A 22,092-nucleotide genomic window follows, 5' to 3' on the forward strand; every position below is an offset into this window, starting at 1 on the left:
ATATTTGAATCCACTTCACACTTAGCAAATATATGTTTTAAATGGTGCAGCTTCATTTCCTAGTTGTAAAAAACAGAGTTCATGATAATGAGAAGATGTCTTAGACTTGACATAGTGCTCCAAGCATCGTTTCAATTTTTTCAGGGCATTTAAGGAAAATGTAATTTTCATGTAAAGATTCATCAAAAAATGTTTGAGATTTCTGCTTTCTTTAAATGGATTTGCTAAAAGCAATTAATTCTAAGGAAATCATTTGGTTACTTTTACCCCAAAATACTATATATATATATATATATATATATATATATATATATATATATATAACAAATTATAGTTTTATTGTACATAGCTCTCAGATTTATTAGACTGTGAACCTCACTCTTGATATTTTGAACTGGACAATTCTTTGTTGTAGGAGGCCATCCTGTGCTTTATAAAATGTGAAGCAGCATTCTTATTTTCTACACAGTACTTGCCAGTAGTAACATCTTCAATAGTTACCAACATCAAAAACAACTCTAAGCACTGTAAAAAATTCTTGGAGGAAAAAAAATTATTCCTGAAGAGTAAGAACCAATAGAATGTGTGAGTGTGTGTGTTTGTGTACACATATACAAATACATGTCTATATATGATGCAATATATATATATATATATATATATATATATAATTATATTATATACTATATGTTATAATAATAAAGTACACACACACACACACACACACACACACACACACACACACCCCTATGTCCTGAATGAATTTGCATTATATCTAAAAAGGAAAGGAAGAAAGGAAGTTTTGCTCAAGTTTATTATATGTGCTACTGCTTTGTTTTCAGTTAGATACTCCAATTCAATAATTGACAAGCATGTGAAATCCATGAAACTTCTTTACAAAATAGGCAGCTATAATTGTATTTGCAATTACTGTGCTCCAAACTTTCCAGTGTTTCAAGTGGGAAGTCAAGAATAAGTCCAAAAGCATTTTCTGACCAAGACACATGAATACGTCAACAGTATAGGATGTCTGAAGCTATTTATGGATTTCTTCACTGTGCCTACTACCACAAGCTGGGCTCAGTGGAAACAGGTTATTCTTTATTTCATCATTTCCTTATGACTTCCTAATATCTACTTATTTGATATATGGGCACACTTTCTATATATCTAGTTCAATGAATTTATCTTCCTTAGGGAAACAAAATTTAGTTAACCCAAAAAGAACATGGAGAAATTCAGCAGTTGCTGTTCAATACAATGTTCTCAATGTTTGTTGATGTGGCACAGTGCATGTTAATATAGCAGAGATACTCAACTTCTTATATCCCCAAAGTAAGTAAACCAAAGTAGTTTTAGGATTCTCTTACCAATTCCATGATTCAGATTTCATCTCTCCACCACCCCTGATTCAATAAAGTGAAAAATACAGAAGTAACAGCTCAGAACAAAGGGAAGGCTCTCTTCATTACCTGAGGAATATCTTTTCCTTTGTAGACAAGTGTGACTTCCTAGCTATAATGCCTGAAATAAAACACAGGCCAAAGCCTTTTTTATAGAAAAAATGAATGGAAGAAAGATTGAGCTTTCGTGAAAATAATGTTTTTGTTCAGCTATAAAATGGATTAAATTTGTTGTTGTGGAATTATTTTGAAATCAACCGCCTAGTACCTTGTATTACTAAGGGAAAGTGTTTTCCAAGTTTATAATATCTTGTATGAGGAATATCAATTCAAAACACAATGCATTTGAAAAGCAATAGCAAAAAGCTTTTAATCTCTGTTTCTATCTTTCATTACATTTTTCCATTTTTCATAGAGAAATATACATGTATATAAGCATCTTATACTATTAAACCAAATAAAAAATATAACCCCAAGTTATAGAATTTAGTGTTAAAATACATGAACATATATTGTAGTGCAGGTTGACAAAAATACTCTGAAAATTTTGGAGTTAAAAAGAAAAATTAGCCTTACAAATTGTCATTTTAAATTACTATTGTTAAAACTGAGCTGAGGGCCAGGTACAGTGGCACATGCCTATAGTCCCAGTGGCTTGGGAGGCTAAGGCAGGAGGATCAAATATTCAAAGCCAGTCTCAGCAACTTAGTGAGGCCCTAAGCAACTCTGTGAGACCCTTTCTCTAAGTTTAAAAAAAAACAAAAGCTAGGAATGTGGCTCAGTGGCTAATTGTCCCTAGGTTCAATCCCTGGTGCAAAAAAAAATGTGTTGAGAAAAATTAATAAAATCATATGTATTATATAAAATGTGAAATAATATGATTATGTCTGGTTAATTTTATGTATTAAATTGATGAGGATATAAGGCAACCATAGTTTTAGGACATTATTTCTAATAGAAAAAAATAATAGGATGTCTCCATCAAAGTTTCTGAATTCGAATAACATTTAAACAATAGACTCAGTGAAGCAGATTGGCCTCCCCTATTTGAGTGAACCTTATTCAATTTATTGAAGTCTTAAACAAAATAAAATACTTAGTAAAAAAAAGTAAGTATTTCTTCTTGCCTAATTGTACTGAACAGGAACATCATTCCACTCCAGTCTTTTGTGTCTTAGACTGAAAATATAGACTCCCCTGGTCTCAAGCATGTCTGGTGCAGATCTTGGAGCTTCTCAGCCTCCATAATCACGTGAGTCAAAAGTTTACAGTAGTTGGTGGGATACAGGGGCACATGCCTGTAATCTCAGCAGCTCGGGAGGCTGAGGCAAATTTTGAGGCAAAGCCAAAATTGTGGCGCTTAGCAACACAATGAGGGTCTGTCTCTAAATAAAATACAAAATATGGCTGGGGATGTGCCTCAGTGGTCAAATACCCTTTATTTCAGTCCCGGCCCACCCCCAACCCCCCCCCCAAAAAAAAAAAGTTTACAGTAGTGATAAAAAGTTACACACATATATCTATTTAAAATTTTTTTTGTTGTACATAGACAAAATGCCTTTGTTTTACTTGTTATTTTTATGTGGTGCTGATGATCGAACCCAGTGCCTCATGCATGTGAGGCAAGTGCTCTGCCACTCAGCTACAGCTATAGCCCATATATATGTATCTATTTTAATATTGTTTTTTCTTCTCTAGAGAATGCAAACTAATCTACTATATGAATTAAATTATAAATTATAAATTATATTTGGAAGACTATCTATAAAATAAATTTTGAAATACTTTTTGCATTTGACTAGTGAATTATGGATTTTCAGTTTATCATTCTATGTAAATTTCAATATTAGCTCAATTATCATTATTCATTACCTGGGATCAATTTCAAAAACTTTGTTCTCCACTATTAAATAAAAACAATGATAATGATATTCTGCCAGCTTCAAATTAATAGATTTATCACCATCATTACTCAGCCATCCTGCATCTAAACTTTATTTTGGAGTGGTATACATTGCTAATAACAAATCACTATGCACCTGTTTTTGAAAGTGTTAGGAAAAATGGCAATTCACACATTCAAATATAAATGGTGCTGGAATGCACTTGACTTCTGAATGGGCTGTGTATCAGCCACAGTTCTGATAATTTAGAATGGTTCCATTTCTAACTTTTCATATTTTCTCTCTTCACTCTTTCCTATTGAGTCTATTTGTTTTTTTACCTTGTGATACATAATCATACAAAATCAGTTTTACTTGTACAACATCTGGTTCTGATTAGTACTAACCACCAACTATATAAAGATTAATTTCGTAAAAAGACCTTACAAATTATTTATTCAAAATGTGATCAGAATAACTAGAAGTCTCTGAAAAGTTGAGAACTTCAGACTGACCAATTTCTCAAAAATCTAAGTTTTTAACAAAAAGTACATGAATATAAAGCAATTACATCTCTAGAATCAGATAAACATGTCTTTTACTCGCTTTTAATTTTCTAACTATAGTAAAATAGAGAAAATCAAAGAAAGTATAAAACTAAAGTGTGTTTTTTTCTTTAAATGATTAAAATTATGTAAATTATGATTGCTCTTAATTTTTTAGACAGTTCTCATAATGGCACTAACCTAATATTTTATTAGCCAAATTTAACTTGGATTTGGTTAAATTTATAATAATTAAAAATAGGAAAGAAAATTATCTGAAAGTTTAAGTTAAAAAAAAATCACAATCATATGTAGGGTAAATTAGTTTATTAATTTGAAGACAGTGGACTATTGTTAGAATCTTATTTTAAATAATTTTTCTCAAACTTTTTGGTATAATTTCCAATTTATTTTAAGAAATCAATTGGGAATTGTTGAGTAGCTTTAAAAAATACTACACTGTGAGGAATTCCAGTGCTAATTGTTTTTATTTAAAACACCAGACTTGGGCTATTTCTCTACTTATTAGATATGTAATATTCTAAGGGAATCATTTACTTTATAGTTTATGGAATTTCCTCATTATCTTCTAAAAATCTCCCAAAGTATTTAAGAATTACCTGCAAAAAAATCACAGTATTATATAAAATTGTTTTCATGACAACAATACTAGCTAATAAATTGTTCATGAGCATCCTCAAGTATACTATTATCAGGTGGTCAGTTCTACATATGTATGCATTCCATATACACAGATCAAACAACTATAGATTGAAAAGGTTTGAAAAAATGCATTCATATTAAATATGTATAGATTTTTTCTTTTCATTATTTCCTAAATAAAAAAAGTCTAATAACAAATAACAAAGCATTTACATTGTATTAGGTATTACTAGTAATCCAGAGATGATTTAAAGTATAGAAAAGGGTATGTACAGTTGATAAGCATAAGGTTATACTTATATGTTATTATGCATAAGGTTCCTAAGCATCAGTGGATTTTATCTCAGGGAATAAAACCCTGAAACCAGCCTTCCAAGAATACTGAAGAAGACCTAATTATCAAGCAACTTTATTTTCATGTATCATAGTTTCAGCTAATATCATTTGGTTCTAATGAAGGAGATATTCTTATATCAAGGATATAATATATGTATAACACATATACACATACATATGCACATATGCATATGTATTTATAATAAAAAAACAGGTTTTAGATTTATTGACAGAAAGTACTTATAAACTGTGTTAACAAAGAAAATTATAAATTAAAATATAGAATATATTTTTTCTAGTGTATCACAGGTTTGGAATTTATTCTTTCAACTCATATAATTACAACAGTTATTATATAACACAATAGAGGCAATTAAATATTACCCATTGTTAGGAATCTACATTAATTGTATTTTTATAACAGTAACAAAAGTTAAAATTGTCAGAATTGAAAGATAGAATTTCTTAAAGTACATTTGGAAACAACCTCCAAATATGTGGCTATTGCTCTTTCTCTAAAAAAATAAAAATGTATTTAATGTTCCTTGAAATTTGTGTGAGGTGATAATGCTGCAATGATATTAACGAGAAATGTGTTACAATACCTATATTAATACTTAGACTCACAGCATAAACAAATGAAAGAAATTATTCTGACAGGAAATTGTCACAGGCTGTTTTTGTTTTCTTTGTTTCAATCCTATCATGTACCACTTCGAATTTATCTTGTCTTATCCTTTTGTTCCACTGTCCACAAATATGCATGGATGCACTCACTTTTATCTATTAAACAAGGACTTCATAATAGGCTCTTAAAGCTGAGATTCCATACCATGCTTTGTTTTCTCTTTTGTGTGTTATATCCTATTTACTATAATCAGTTGTCTACAACAGAATGTCAGCAATCAAAAATCCCTATTGTTTGCTTGATGCTTTCTTTCATTTAGGAATATGGGTAATAACACATTTTAAAATAAAAGAATGTTGATTAAAGAATGCCACTATAGGATCAGGGATGTGACACAGGGGTGGAGTGCTTGCTTGCCTGTCATGCGTTAGGCCTTGGATTTGATCCCAGGTACAAATACAAAATGTTCTGTGTAAATCAAATGTCAACAAAATTTATTCATATTGCTTGGGACAGAATCCCTCATCTTTCAATTTTATAAAATGTTTCTCAACATAGTTCTGAGAATTTTTGAGAACATTGATTGTAGAATCAGCATAAAAATTGATCATCATGACATACATTCAGCATATTATGTAATGGAAAGTGTGTATCAGAATTACAAAGACTTCAATATATGCCTGTAAATATTTTTGTGCTTTGCTTAACTTCCCTACAATTCTAACTTATATTGAAAATCACACTTTTAAGATATTCATTTTTAAGTAACCAAGAGAATTCTACTTCTCACTCCCCAGATATTTTTATCTGTAAATGAAAAAGTAAAAGGCACACATCCCTAAAGTATAATACTTCATAAAGTATGTTTAAGCTATAATAATCTATGGTATGTCAATAGATGCACAATAAAGAACTGTTAAAAATGGTGGTTAAAGTAGATGCGAACAAGGGTAACACAATTCTTTTAATTCTAGATATTTTTATTTATTTTTTGGTATGGAGGATGAAACTCAGGGAACTCAACCACTGAACCACATTCCCAGCTCTATTTTTGTATTTTATTTAAATACATGGTCTCACTGAGTTGCTTAGAGCCTTGCTGTTGCTGAGGCTGGCTCCCGACCCTTCTGCCTCAACCTGCTAAGCCACTGAGATTATAGGCGTGTGCCATTGTGCCTGGCTATTTCTAGACTTTTTTTAATTAAATTTATTTATTTTTATTAGCTACACATGACATTACAATGATCTTGGCAATTCATACATTTAAATCATTGGGGTATAATGTCTCATTTCTGTAATTGTAGAGATTGCAGAATCACACTGGTCATAGAGTCACCTACATACATGCAGCAATCATAATGAATATTCTATTCTACTGCCCTTCCTATCCCCCCTCCTACTCCCCTCTATTTCTAGACTTTTAAGAAAGTTTTATATGTTAACATCCATTCTGAATTTATAGAGGAAGGTATTATGGATGGTCTACAATATGATTAGTTACAAGGACTCTATGAAACTCTCTGATTTCACTTTGAAAAATACTTCTCTACCACTTATTTAGTGTTTTTTTTTTCAGATTCTCCTTTGAAATTTTCTTTGAGAATTTGAAAGGTCATCCAAGAAATAATTCATTTATCTAATATATTTTAATATTGTACTTGTTTCTGGTCATGCATGGGGCAAATTTCTGGAAGTACAAATATGAATTAGAGTTCCTACTGCTGAGAACTTCAGTGGAGGATAGAAAGAGATAAGCAGAGAACCATAAAAACCATAAAAGACTTTGGTATGTGTTAAATTGGAGCTACTAACTATACATGGGCTTCCCAAAACACAGGGGAAAGTGCTTCACCAAGACTGGTGTGTGGTGATCAACAGGTCCTCTCTGAGGAGTGGCACTGAAGTGAACATGATAACATAGGGAGTGATTAGCTATGCAGTGTGGAAGAGGTAACAGTATAAGAAGAGATACTAAGCAATTCCTAGGCTAAGGGAACATTACTGACTGATCCCAGGTGTGAGCTAGTTTGTCTTGGACGAGAAGCAAGTCTCACATAAAGTACCTCAGAAAGGTAGGAATTTTCTTCTGAAATATCAAGGAAGAAATAGCAATTTTGGACATACAAGGCAGACTCTGATCATAAAGAGTGCAATGCACAAATATAAGTATTCATCTGGTAGGGCCTGATAGCTCACGTCTGTAATTCCAGTGACTGGGGAGGATGAGGGAGGAGAATCTTGAGTTCAAATCCAACCTCAGCAATTTAAGAAGGTCCTGAGCAACTTGGCAAGACCTTGTCTCAAAATAAAATATCATAAGGGCTGGAGATATGGCTCAATGGTTAAGCACCCCTGGGTTCAATCCCAGGTACAAAAAAAAAAAAAAAATCTGAAAGTTGTTGGGAACCAATGAAGGCCTTTAAATGGACAGTACCATGATTTAAAAAAAAAATTAGTGAAGTCACTCTAGAGGACTGTTTAGAAAATGCACTATAAGAAAAGGAGTGAGGTATGGCGGGACAGGGATCCAAACAAGTGATAAGAGAGACCGACTGGATAACGGGATGCAATGTGTTACAAAGCTACAAAAGCCCTAAATATTGCTTACTGCTATCAAAGAAAGAACTTGGGTGATTCAGTGAAAAGGATTTGGACATTTTAATACTCACTTATTTTTCTATGGGGCAGGCCGCGATAATATGGAGGGCATTACCCTGCCTACAAGAGCGGGTAATGTATGCAGGACAGGTTGTGTGTCTTCTGCACAGATGGATTTCTTCAGGTGTTTCACAAGTAGTACATCCCTTTACTTTACTACCAAGGTCCTTCTGCTTTGATCCCCACCTAAAGATTGGAGACAAAGAAAGTGGCCAGGTTCCCTTTTCCTTACTGTTTTTTGCCTTCTGTGAAGTCCTTCTTATCTCACTTTCAGGAATAACAAAACTTCCTAGGAACTAACCAATGTTTACCCCAACAAATAGTAAACTGAGAATTCTTACACTGCTTACATTTGTGCTGTATTGTGAAATGTTTAAAATAGATATAAGATTAAAAAAAAAGGATAGGTAGAAAGTATGTTATTTCTTTACATGTCATAATTTATTTTAATGTATATTTATAAAAGGAAGCAATTTGCTATTTTGAAATGTCTTTATGTGTTGGGTTAATTTTAGTTTTGGAACACTTGTAATAAAAAAAATTAGACAAAGAGATATTATGCTAAATAGAAATATAATACATGGCTCTAGAGAAGGCTGATTGCAAGGCCCAATATTGGATCCCCAGCACCAAAACCAAAAACAAAACAACAAAAAAAAAAAACACGTAATGCTCTATGCAATATGCAATACTGCCATAGCATTTTAATTAGAATATCCAATCGAAATATTGCTTTACTTAAATCAAAATTAACACAGTAAAGCATATTCTTCTCATGGCAGGTTTTAAATTACATACCTTTAAAATTAATCTTGTTAAATATTCTTTTGTAAGGTAAATAAGAATATGTTTTAGTCTATAATGAAATTGCATTATACAAACTTGGCTCCTGTTATTTTTATTTAACACACTGAAATGCAAAATGTATTCTGCATTTTTTAGAAGTAAGTCAGATTTAATTATAAGAAAGTTACTACATTTGTGTGTTTTTATATATGTGTGTATCAATAAAACTCCACTAAGTAGGTGAACAGTGATTTATTGAACCAGCTCTCTACTGTTCCAAATTTTGCTTTCAAGTGTAATGCCACAATAAGCTGTACATTCCTGTATGCATTTGCATACATATGGAATTTTATTTACAGGACATATATGGATATGGAATGACTGAATCAAATAATGTGTTTTTATATTAAAATTCTGATAGTTATTACCACAGCTCTTTTCATTTATAACAACCATCTACCCAAGCAAACTTCCCAATACTCAGAATTATTAAGCATCTGAGTCTTGAGAAGGATTGGGAACAAATATCTTGCTCTAATGGGTATCCTTGATTGTGAAAGAGATTGGGCATCCTGCTTATTCACTGCCCATGACCCCTAGCTGAGGGGATGTCTTAGAGCCCAAATCCATTCTATAGCTTCTCAACTATGCATTGTGGTGTGAAGGGTCTTTTGCTGTTGGAGAAAGAACTTTGTTCGAATTAACAGAAAATTTAAGAAAAATTGTTTAGATAATGTTTGTCGATTATCTATGAAATTTATATCAACTATGTATTATTGATATGATTTTTAAAAATATCATTATGTGTATTTTTTCTTTTTCCCATGAGTTGCAAACAAATCATTTTCTCTCTTTAAAATGTTTGTCTTTTTTTAAAACTATGTTTTATTTTAACTTATTTTTAACAATATAAAAATTTAGACATTTTCATGTAGTAAGGGCTTACATTTAATGTGAGAGAAGTCAATGTTTTTGTTACCATAACAGCAGTCTAAAAGGGAAAGCTTCTGCAGAGGTGCAGTATAATCCCAGCTACTCAGGAAGCTGAGGCCCAACTATGAAAAGTCCAAAGCCAACCTTCACTGGCTTAACTGTACCTCTCCTCAAAGTTTTTGCAAGATCACCCTGATGCTTTACAAAAAAAAAAAAAAAAAGTAGCATTCTGGTGACAATAGACAGGGCTGTTGAAGTCAGACTCTTTATTCTCTTAGATTGATTTATTTGTAGCAGATTAATTTCACACACCCATACCCCACAGGCCTGTCACTTAGTACATATGCCATGGGTATATAATGATATTTAGACTCCCATATTTTATTTCATCCTGCAGATTATCCTAGATCACATTCCCCATATTTTCCTGGCAATGTCAACTCTGCTGCTAAACTGAGCCTTACAAATTATAAATTTAAAACATGATAGATGCTGAACAAGACAGAATAAATGCAAAGCATAACCCTCATAAGCAATTACTTGAAAAATGTGCACAAAACAGTTTCTGGGTTTTTTGCAAAATCACTAATTTCTAGCACTTCTGTACCCACACAACAATTCAGCTAAATTTACCAAAATAATACAAAACAATAAAAACCCCAACTTTATAATACTGATAATAAATCATATTCCTGGTATTTGGGAAAACAAATTAGTTTTTCAAAACCTGAGGAAACAGAAAGTATCTGAATTTAAAGATCTAATTATGCTAAATTGTAACAATGTTAAAACAAAAGTTATTACTACCTCCCAGAAATCCTCCCCTTGCCCTAAACATCTGATTATTGTTTTAAAATCCCTCTTTCTGGATTCATTTCCCATTTGCCACTAACTCCTAAAACCTTTTCACTGGAGTCTGTAAAACTCATGAGTTATTTCATCGACCTCACTTTTAGACATTTCTTTCAGCTTCTGAACTAAAAGACTGATTGAAATCAGACTATTCCTTGATGGCAACAAGCTGTAAAACCTTTTTTTCACTTACATTTCCTCCAGTTTTTGTATTATTTCTTTGTTCCTCTTTATAGTAAAACTTCTTGGAAGAGTTGTTTATAGAATCTCAGCTTTTATCTCTTCTCATTCTCTCTTAAACTAATTTCTTTAAGGCTTTTCATGAAAAATCCCTTAACGCTCCATGGATAGCTATCACTATAAACACTTGACCTGTCCTTACTATTGGGCAAAGCTGATTTTCTCATCTTGCTGTACTGACTTTATCTAATTTTGATGGAAATTATTTTTGAGTAAGCCTCTTCTACTGCTTTCACTTTATTTTTCTAATTTTAAAAAGCTTCACATGTCCCAAATTTTGTATGTGGGATGGTTATGCATTTAGTTGATTGCTTTTTGATCTTTCTATAATCTCCCAGTGATCTTATCTGGGTAACAGTTTTGCTGTATACAAATATGACTGTCATAGATTTGAATTTCTGACTCAAACCTCTCTTCCCCAGTCCAGGGTTATATCCAACAATTCTACTATATCCATTATAGTACTATGTCAAATTCCAAAGCATTGTTTCAATGTTATCTGCCCTAATGGAGCTCTCAATGGCACCATTATGCTGCTTCTCCTAGTCTCCACATATCATTAAGCTACGAGACTGCTCTCATATTTGCTTGTGCAAAAGCTTCTGCTATGGCTTTTGATTTTTCTTTTTTTTTATGTTTATCATCCAGACAATTGACAGTATCTTCAAAATACTTGAATCTGATCACTACTAAATATCTACATTACCATCTCTCAGGTCCAACTCACTGTCATCTTATACCTGGTCAATTGATGTACATATGCCATTGTTTATCCTGTTTCTTCTTTGTGAGCCTATGTTTCATTTATTTATTTACTTAGGTACTGGGGATAAACCCAGGGATGATTTACCACTGAACTACATCTCCAGCCCTTTTCATATTTTTTCTTTGTTTGTTTGTTTTGTTTTGAGGCAGGATTTTCCTAAGTTGCCCAGTCTGGTCTTGAACTTGTAATCCTCTTGCATCAGCCTCCTCAGTATCTAGGATTACAGGCATATCCCACAGTTCCCTGCTGTTCCCTCTCATAAGAGCAGCCAGAAAGGTCTTTTAAGTACCTTAAATGTTGTGGTAGTAGTGATAAGAATCTTTAACTCTTATAATTTATAAAATTACAAAATAAAACAAAAAATAACATCCAGTTGCTTGTGTAATAATTTTAATATATATGCATAAAAATGCATGCATATGGATAGCTTGATAGATATATAGATAAATGGATGTTTATCTTATCTACAACACACAGATGCCATAAGTCAAATTGTCACATCTTTGTTCAAAAATGAGTAATGGCTCCACATGTCTCTCAGAGTAAGTCTTTCCAATGACTTAAAATTCTTCTTCATGAATTTAAAATTCTAACTCCATTAATATGAGCTCATTCCTTTCTTATCTCTCCATATTTTTTACTTTTTAACATTTGTCCACCTCATTTATAAGTATATATTCATAGTGGCATATCATCTATACCCCAACTCCCCCAGAAATGCTCCTACCTCAGGACCTTTACACTTGTGAGTGCTGTATTCCAGAACATTCTTTCTGCAGATATCACCATATCTGTCTCCCTTCCTTTAGGTCTTTAATCAAATTCTAAATGACTTGTCTTCTAATTTTCATAGCAAAACTTGCCTTTTCCTTTATTTTTTCCTCATATCAGTTTTTCACTTTCTTATCTACTGTTGTAATCTACTTATTTTCTTTACCACATTATGTCTCCATTATGTAAGCTTCAGATATTTCATCTCTTTTGTTACTAGTATATACTAGACCCTAGAACCAAGTCTGTGTGGTAAATAGTTAATAATAGTTGGTGACAACATATATAGAAAGTTATCTGCCATTGCAATGTTGATTGATAAATTCACCTTAAATTTTAAATTTTTTGTAATATTCGTAGTGTTAAATTTTAGAACTTTTATTTTTAAAAAAGCATTGCTACACAGTGATGAATAAATGTGAAGGTGAAAACTCATAAGAGTAATTTTTCTTATTCTATTTTGCAAAACTGGGAATTGAAACCAGGGCCTCCTGCTTGCTAGGCAAGCACTCTATCACTGAGCTACAACCCCAAGTTTATTTATTTATTTATTTTAAAAATTTAAGACAGAATCTCAATAAGTTACCCAACTGACCTGAAACTTATGACCCTTGTGCCTCACCTATCCTAGTGACTAGAATGAGAGGCATGTGCCACTATGCCCAGGAGTAAAGTTTTCTTTATAGCACCTGAAATATGTTAGAACAATGGCATGTTATTTTATAAAAACACATCTCTTATTTAGTTAAAACATATTTATTACTTTTTATGTAACACAACAATTCACAAGGCATATTTATTCAGTGCTTTGGTTGCTGAAGATGTCACACTGAATAGAGACTGCTTGAGATCTGCAGATAGCCATATTCAAAGAGAGTAGAGAGGGCTGGGGATGTGGCTCAAGCGGTAGCGCGCTTGCCTGGCATGCGTGCGGCTCGGGTTCAATCCTCAGCACCACATACCAACAAAGATGTTGTGTCCGCCGAGAACTAAAAAATAAATATTAAAAATTCTCTCTCTCTCTCTCCCCCCTCTCTCACTCTCTCTTTAAAAAAAAAGAGAGTAGAGAAGGGAATCACAATCTATTTCAAATTGTCTCCAGTTTCACACATACAAAATGTGTCTCAAAAGACCAAAGAATTCAAAATATACCCAAGGTGAATCAATTAGAATTGAAATAGCATTTGATCTAAGTTGAACCAAACAGAACTGATATAAATCTTAACAGTGAAAATATGAAGCCAAGTCACAAGAAACTGGACAAATTTTTAGTTTGTCTTATGAGAACTTCATATAAATCCATATGACTAAGTTAGAGAAAGAATAATTCATAATACATAAAGAAAATCGAATGACATACCATACAAATATAAAAAAGATGGTATCTATCTCCTAATTTCAGAAAAATCATGACTCTTTATTGGTGCATTTTACTAATCTGATGACTGGAAAGTAGTTATCATCTGGCCAAAAGGCTAATTTAATCATTTGGATCTGAATGTCCCCATGGTGACAGCTATTTCAATATTGTCACATTTTTAGTTCTATACTCGTAATTAATCTTATGCAGACCATTTTTACATAATGTAAATCTATTCTTGCTTCTAGTAATTGCATATCTAATTTACTGCAAAAAGAATAAGCCAATATTGCATCTGCCAGAGTAACTAAAAAGCAAAACTGAAAACATCTTCCACTCATGATTTTTATCACTTTGTTTTACTTTGTTAACTTTTAAAACTTTGCAAATTATTATCACTTTTAGCCAGAACTTTGAGTTACATCCTCAGTGTAGTTGAGGAATTGTGCCTTGGCATGAACAAGTACTTCATTTTAAATGTGTTTCTTATTGATAGTTATATAAAAGAAGTAATCTAACAAATTAGAAACCACTACACTTAAATAAAGCTGATTTTCTTTCTTCTTTCTACTTTTTTTTTTCCATTCAAAGCCCAAGGGACACATATGGAGCAGTGGAAAATATTTTGAACTGCAGTACAGTTGTAAAATATGCTTGAAGAAGTGCTTACTTCATTATAGTTATTTAATCCTTTAGTTTTAAGCCAACCTGCTTCATGGAAAATTATATTGAGAATAATGCTGACTTCTGGTTAAGTCAGCACAACATTCCATAGATTTGCTCTCTTTAAGTAACGGATCACTGGCACACCCCCAGGGAGTCATGGAAAGGTAACTTCCAGTTCATTTTTTTTAAGCTTGGTATTGCTCAATACTTTTGACTTCTCAGAGTATTTTTATATTAACTTTCATCTGACTTTCTTAACTCTGATGTATCATCGTGTAGTAAAATTAAAACAAACAAACACAAATTAACTTAAGTTTCCTGGACTAATGGATTATCTAGAGAACAAATCTGCTATAAAATCTAATTTGGCTAATTCTCTCTTACTCCCTATCTCTTGTAGTATGATGCCCTGGACAGTCTGGAGACCCTGCCAGAATAAAGACCATCATCAAATTGAGAACCTCCACTTCAGACCAAAATGTGAGTCAAAATAAATCATTTTCTGTATATTTTACCAATCTTGGGTATTACATCAATAACTGAAAATAAACTTAGTCTCCCTCAAATTTACATCTTATATTGTAAATTTACATCTTATATTGATTTTTGGTGTGGCTAGTTTTTATACCCAAAGCATTATTGTTAACAGATGAAGATGTCTCACTATACAAAAAAAGATTTTTTTTCTTGATGAAGTGTGTTATATTACTGTTATTGCCTCCATGTGTAGTCTCAATAGTGCTGACATTATCACCAAGCATTAGAGTTCTCCCAAGGGTTATTTCTCAAGGTTACCACATTTCAAAGCACTAATCTACTTCTATTGGGTAAAAATCTATATTTTCCCCAGTGTTTTGTTAAAACTAATATTTTTATGATTTTCTTAACTCCAGCATATTTTTTGTTTGCTTTTTGGTTTCTTTTTTTCTTTTCTTTCTCTCTCTTTTTTAAAATTTGTGCTTCACTAGACTTCATATGAGATACCATGAACTTATCAGAACCTCAATAACTTTTTTCCATTGATCATAAGTTTCAACTATTACTTGAACATGAATCCATTTCTCCAATTTGGCAAATTCTTCTGTATTTTTCTTGACTTTATTTACAGGCAATAAGCTTTATAAAGATTTAAATCAAAGGAAAGTGTGATGTTCTAAATTAATTCCAGTTTGAGATCAGATGTGAGACCTACCTGTCAGGTACTTCTTTTTTTAAGCCTAAAGTTAAACTCATATGTCATTTTTTTTCTTGTTTCAAGGAAAAAGTTTATTAAGAGTATCAAGAACAGAGATTAAAATACTATACGAATTTCATTATTATCTTACTTGAAGTGTTTGCAGGTAAACTAAAAGGATTATAAAATTCATGTGAAAGTATTTATTCCACTGCTTGTTTAAGTCTTTGTTTTGATTTTTATTTCTCTGTGAAACTCAGCCAACACATCTTTTGCAAATCAGCAGCTTAAAATTTTACAAAGACATTTTGAAGTTTATTCATGAATTCTAAAGAAGGATTTCTGAGTGAGGAATCAAGATAATCAATGTGAAAGCTGATTATATCCCTTTGGATCATGTATCATTTTCTAAATTATATTCAATTATTTTACCATCAGTAAGGAATATTCTATTATAACATAATGTTGCAAGACAGAAAAGTCACAAACCACTGAAATAGAACTCATTTTTTAATATTGTCCTGATAGCCATCAATCTTGCCAAATTCACTTGTTAGTTCTGATACTTTACCTACATTTTGTAAGGTTTTCTATGAAGATAACCAAGTCACCTATGGACAGAAACAGTGCTGCTGCTTTTCCAATTTCTTATCCCCTCCTTTCCCCACCCCCCTTGCGTTTTGAACTGGAAATAAATGATGGGAAAAAAAGTTGGGACAAATTTAGTTATAGTTGGGCCTGACAGACAAAATGAGAGGGAAATATGTGGTGATATGCTGTATTTTTCTCATTGTGCTTGAGCAATAACACAGCAATTATTCAAGGAGAGCAAAGACTTTCCCTGAACTTAACTGCTTTAAAAATCTCAATGTTTACAGATATTTTGATCCACAAAAATGTTATTCAAATTTCACTTTTTATATCGTCCTACCAATCCTGAGGGTCTGGTTTTTGTTTGTTTCATTTTCCCAATTTTTTTCTCTGTTGTTCAAATTGAATTATTTCTATGGATCTATCCTCAAGTTCACTGGCTCTTTTATGTCATGTCCATTCTGCTATTGGGCCCATCTAGTGAATTTTTAAAGAGATTGTATTTCTCTGTTCTTAAGTTTTGTTTGGACCATTTTCACATATTTTATTTCCTTGCCAAGAATATTTGACCTTATTTCTTAAAGCATGGTTTTAAGAGCTGCTTAAAATCTCTCTGATATTTCCAATACCTCTGCCTTCTTCTTAAGGTTCACTCCTATTGATTATCTTTTCTCTTGAATATTGAATTTTTATGTTTCTTCAAATGCTGAGCAAATTTGGATTGTATCCTGGACATTTTGACTATTGTTTTATGAGATTCCAGGACTTCTATAAGCCCTGCAAAAAGTGCTGATTTTTATTTGTTTGTTTAAATAAGCAATCAACTAGGTTAGGTTCAGGCCACAAGTTCTAATCTGCCTTATATGAGCTATGTCAGTACAGACTTCAAAGTCTTGGCTGTGCTATTCTGATCTGTCTTGCATGTGTGACAGCATGGCAAGTCTGGACCTTGGTGACCATCTACACTGAAGTATACCGTTTAGGGTCAAGATTCACACATGTACAATTCAGAAGTGAACCCAGAAATTCATACACAAGTTTGTTCAATCACCCCCTTGACTTTTTTCTTTTCCACAATCTTTTTGCTCTTTGGGTCCTCTCTCCCCAGTCCTCCAATCAAAAAACTTGGGTTTTCACCTTCCTGTTCTGCCATGAGATTCCCACCATTGTATCTGCAGGAGGAGATGAACAAAAGCAATGAGGATTCATCTCCACCTATCTACTCTAGCATCCCAGGTGTTCTGGAGGGAAAGCTGCCTCCCTTAGATTTGTAGGTACCTGTCAATCACCACTGTTATCACTGGGGTATCATCTAGGAGTGGGAGGAGGAAGATGGAAGACAATGGAGACTTGAAGGGGTCCTTTCCCTGCTCGTCAGGAAGAGCATTCTCTTGGAGTTTTGCTTCACACCCTGTGTACACTTCTGTGTTTGAGGCTAGTTTGGGTCCAAACCAGTAGATCCAGACAGAAACAAAAAATAGGAAACTTCCTCACCTCCAGTTTAGCAGGACTTCAAATTCTGCTCCCTTCCCATTTTGCCTGCTGCCATTTACTTTTCAGACAGCAGCTTCATGCATCATGTCCAGGATATCTCCTTGCTTTTAGTGGCAGAGACAGCAGAGTATATTACTCCACTTTACGCAGAACCAGAGCTCTCAAATCTCATTTAAAAATAAATTTCCATTTAGCAAACAGTTGTAAATTGTGTTGATATGTAAATGTTATACCCTAAATATTAACATAGAGGAAAACATCAGTGTATTCATTGAAGCTGCCAGGTCATTTTATTTTCATTCAGCCCTCAGAATAAAGCTTTTCTCTCGCCTTTTATTTTAATTAAAGAGCATTCTGTGGGAATAGGTAAGCTATTAGAAAACTTAAAACTGGCAATTGATGACCTATATGAATATGACCTTTCTCGATAATATGAAACCCAATTTTTTAAACATAGGGATAAAGTGGATGCTGAAACTGATAAAAGATTGCAGCCATCATCAATCACAGCAGGTTCAAATATCTGCATTCCTCAAATACTTCCCTGCTTTCATTGATTAAATGTCAATAAGTATTGAACTTAGAAAATACATTTCAATATTAAAATACCTATCAACTTATCAGTTAAATAGTTGGTTTCTTCTGAGATTTTTGATGATGAATCTCTGCTCTAAAAGAAAAAGAAAGCCGTGACCCTAGAAGGAGGCACAGTTTTGTTTGGGCTTAGAGTGCTCATCCCCAGCCCACAAGCACACAAAAATCCCTTACACACCCAGATGTACACATAGAATGTCCAGATTTCTGTAAACAACATACATTTTACCAGTCACTGATCCTTCCTTTAAAAAATCACTCCCCTGGATTGAGAACAAATAGCTCCAAGTGCTTTCTCAAGTTGAACTACACCTATCATTCCTTTCAGCCTGGCCCTTGGCTCAAGAAACAGGTACCCCAGGGGATTCAGAGTTCAGGGGAATGACAATGTCATCAACAAACTACCTTCAAACATAGGTGAATAGGTCTATAAAAGATTAATCATATGTTTCCTACAGTAACTCCTAAGGTAGAATTCTATATGGTGAGAAGAAAATTAAAAGAAAAATGACAGGCAAGTCATATTGCCAAAAAATGACAAGAGACAAAGGTGCTGTACTTTACATAGATGAAGGTCATGAAACTGGATTTCCTTAATGTATCTCGGTTCAGGTTGTTTTCTCATCTCTGTCTAAATGCTGGGTCATGTGCTCTGTGCTCTGGAAATGCTCTCCTGTGAATTTAGACTTGAAATATGCCCAGTAGCTCTCAGAAGGACAGGGTCAAATACCTGGAAGGTAAATGCAGGCTCTTTCTTCACATGTCACATGGCCACATCCCTTTGCTGGAAAATAAACTGGTTGACTATCACTCTGTCCACCAGTGTGAAGTATGGACACAGAGGGAGCATTTATCTTCCCAAACGACCTTTATCCAGGACAAAGCCCTGTTCTTGCCTAGCATCAAAGTCACCTACTTAACACACATTTCTTTGGGAGTCAGAGCCTTTTGCCTAATAGGGGCAAAGTAAGTTGACTCTGAAAGTTAACTTGCATGGTGTTGCAGTTAGCATTTCCTGAACATTTGTGGACACATATTTTTTGCTTTACTTCTCAGGAGAGCACACAATCCCTAAAAGCATTAGTGGAGCTTGCTCACAGTAATAAATGCTGAGTACAGATTCCTTTATATACTACCTGTCGAGTTAAAAATTGGTATTAGGCTGGTAAATAAGAACGAAACACTATGTATGGAGTGGAATTGAATTTTTCACCATGTCCCCCATCTATTGAAACATTGTTTATTGATTATTTCTCTAACAATCCTCTTCAAGGAACTTTGCACAAATGCTATATTTTCATACCATATTATGGGCCATTGACCATGAATAACTTGGTTCAGAGAAAATGCCTTTGGACCTGCATACAGGGGGCTGCTTTGTAGGACAGTGCTGCTGTGTGGCAGAGGAAGGGAGAGAGGAGAGTAGGAGCCCATGGGGGAGATACCAAGGTCTGGGGAATCATTAAGTTTCAAGGAAGGCCCAGTCCATCATTCTAACAACCTCACTCCAGGAGAGCTCCTTCATGCTCTTTATTCAGGAATTCAGTCTACTGGACATTCCTATGTACCCCATGAACACTCAGTTCAACTGTATTAATAGGAACTTTGCTGAATTATGGGTGCAAGTGAATGAAAAGGACATGGGCCCCACATTCATAGACTTTGGCTTTTGATATGCAATCCTGAAAGATCTGTGTTCAAGTGATACATGAATTGCCTGAATGAGGACACACAGAAGTGTCATGCCCAAAGAAAGATTGGAGGAAATCCTTCCCAGAGTCGTGGTGTATTTGAATAGTCTGGAAAAGTGACTGGGTTGGCCAATTGAGGAGTGGAACAAGGAGATTCCTGATGTAGTGAAGTTTTGTGTAACCCATGATGCAAACAACTCTACAGTGAGGTTAGAGTGCACAGGGTGTTTATGGAAGGGTGATGGTGAAAATGAAGCTCTGCTTTTTAATTATATTGAGATTTATTGAGGCATAATTTACATATAAGAATCTCACCCATTTTATATGTATAGTTAGTTGCCTGAGGACTGACAGATATATAAAGTCATCTAACTTCCTTCACTGTCAAATATAGAAAATTCCCATTTCCCTATAAAATTCTCTCATCTTTCTTTGAAGTCACTCCCTTCTCCTCACCTTGGAAACCACTGATCTAATTTCTGTATTGCCTTTACAGAATTTCACATAAATAGTCATTTGTATGTAGTATTATGTGTGTTTTATTTTTCACTTAACAGTGTGCTTTCGAAAGCTCTCCATGTTGTTGCATGTATCAGTAGATTGTTCCTTCCTGTTTCTGGGTAGTCTTCCATTGTATGTGCCATTAGCTGTTTATCCACTTTCTGGTTGATGGACATTTAGGTGGTTTCCAACTTGAAGCTATTATGAATAAAGTTACTATAAACATTCATGTCTGTATAAACATTTATTTTCATTTCCCAAGAGTAAACATCCAGGAATGGGATTTTTAGATTGCATAGAAAGTATGTGTGTACCATTATAGGAAAATTTCAAACTTTTCTGCCATGCTTGTGCTATTTTTGCATCCCCACTAACAATGTAGGAAAAGTTGAAATTGCTCTGCATCTTACCAGTACTTTGTATTGTCAGTTTTTTAAAAATTTTAACCATGTTAATAGCTGTGCAATGGTGTGTCACTGTGCCTTTAATTTGCATTTCCCTAATGAATAATGATGTTGAATATCTTTTTGTGTGCTTATAAGATCATATCTTCGGTGAAATGTCTGTTTAAATTACTGACCCCTGTTTTATTGGGTTGTTTATTTTGTTAATGAATAATGAGGGTCTTTATATATTCTTAATGTGTCCATGATTACACAGGTTACAAATATTTCCTCCAAGTCTAAGGCTTGTCATTTTCATTTTTCCAACAGTTATTTCAAAAAGAGAAGTTCCTAGTTTGATAAAAAAAAAGGGGGGAAAGTAATCAAAGAGGAAAACAAATCAGGTTTAGTAACATTAATAAACAAATATGGCTGGAAGAACAAACCATATCACAATAATAACCCTAAATGTTAATGGCTTAAACTCACCAATTAAGAGACACAGGCTAGTTGAATGGATCACAAAACAAGGCCCAACAATATGCTGCCTACAGGAGACGCATTTGATAGGAAAAGATATACATAGACTGAAGGTGAAAGGTTGGGATAAATCATATCACTCATATGGACTGCGGAAACAAGCAGGAGTGTCCATACTCATATCTAATAAAATAGATTTCAAGCCAAAGTTAATCAAAAGGGATAAAGAGGGACACTACATACTGCTCAAGGGAACCATATACCAACAAGACATAACAATCATAAATATATATGCCCCAAACAATGGTGCAGCTATGTTCATCAAGCAAACTCTTCTCAAGTTCAAGAGTCTAATAGACCACCATACAATAATCATGGGAGACTTCAACACACCTCTCTCACCACTGGACAGATCTTCCAAACAAAAGTTAAATAAGGAAACTATAGAACTCAATAACACAATTAATAACCTAGACTTAATTGGCATATATAGAATATACCACCCAACATCAAGCAGTTACACTTTTTTCTCAGCAGCACATGGATCCTTCTCAAAAATACATCATATATTATGTCACAGGGCAACTCTTAGACAATATAAAGGAGTAGAGATAATACCATGCATCTTATCTGATCATAATGGAATGAAACTGAAAATCAACGATAAAAGAAGGAAGGAAAAATGCATCACTTG

General features: G+C 33.5%; 1 protein-coding gene across 1 annotated transcript in view; it reads right to left on the minus strand.

The window, feature by feature from the left end:
• Positions 1 to 22,092, minus strand: part of LOC308630506 (intermembrane lipid transfer protein VPS13C-like) — a gene marked incomplete at both ends in the record, with an annotated part of 188,708 nt that overhangs the window by 103,304 nt on the left and 63,312 nt on the right. Inside the window, 1 exon segment of the mRNA XM_081260612.1 lies at positions 17,289 to 17,427. Within this exon segment, the coding sequence (XP_081116738.1) occupies positions 17,289 to 17,427 (139 nt within the window).

This window comes from Spermophilus citellus, assembly GCF_964194105.1.
Source record: "Spermophilus citellus genome assembly, chromosome: 11".
NCBI classification, from domain to species: Eukaryota; Metazoa; Chordata; class Mammalia; order Rodentia; family Sciuridae; genus Spermophilus; species Spermophilus citellus.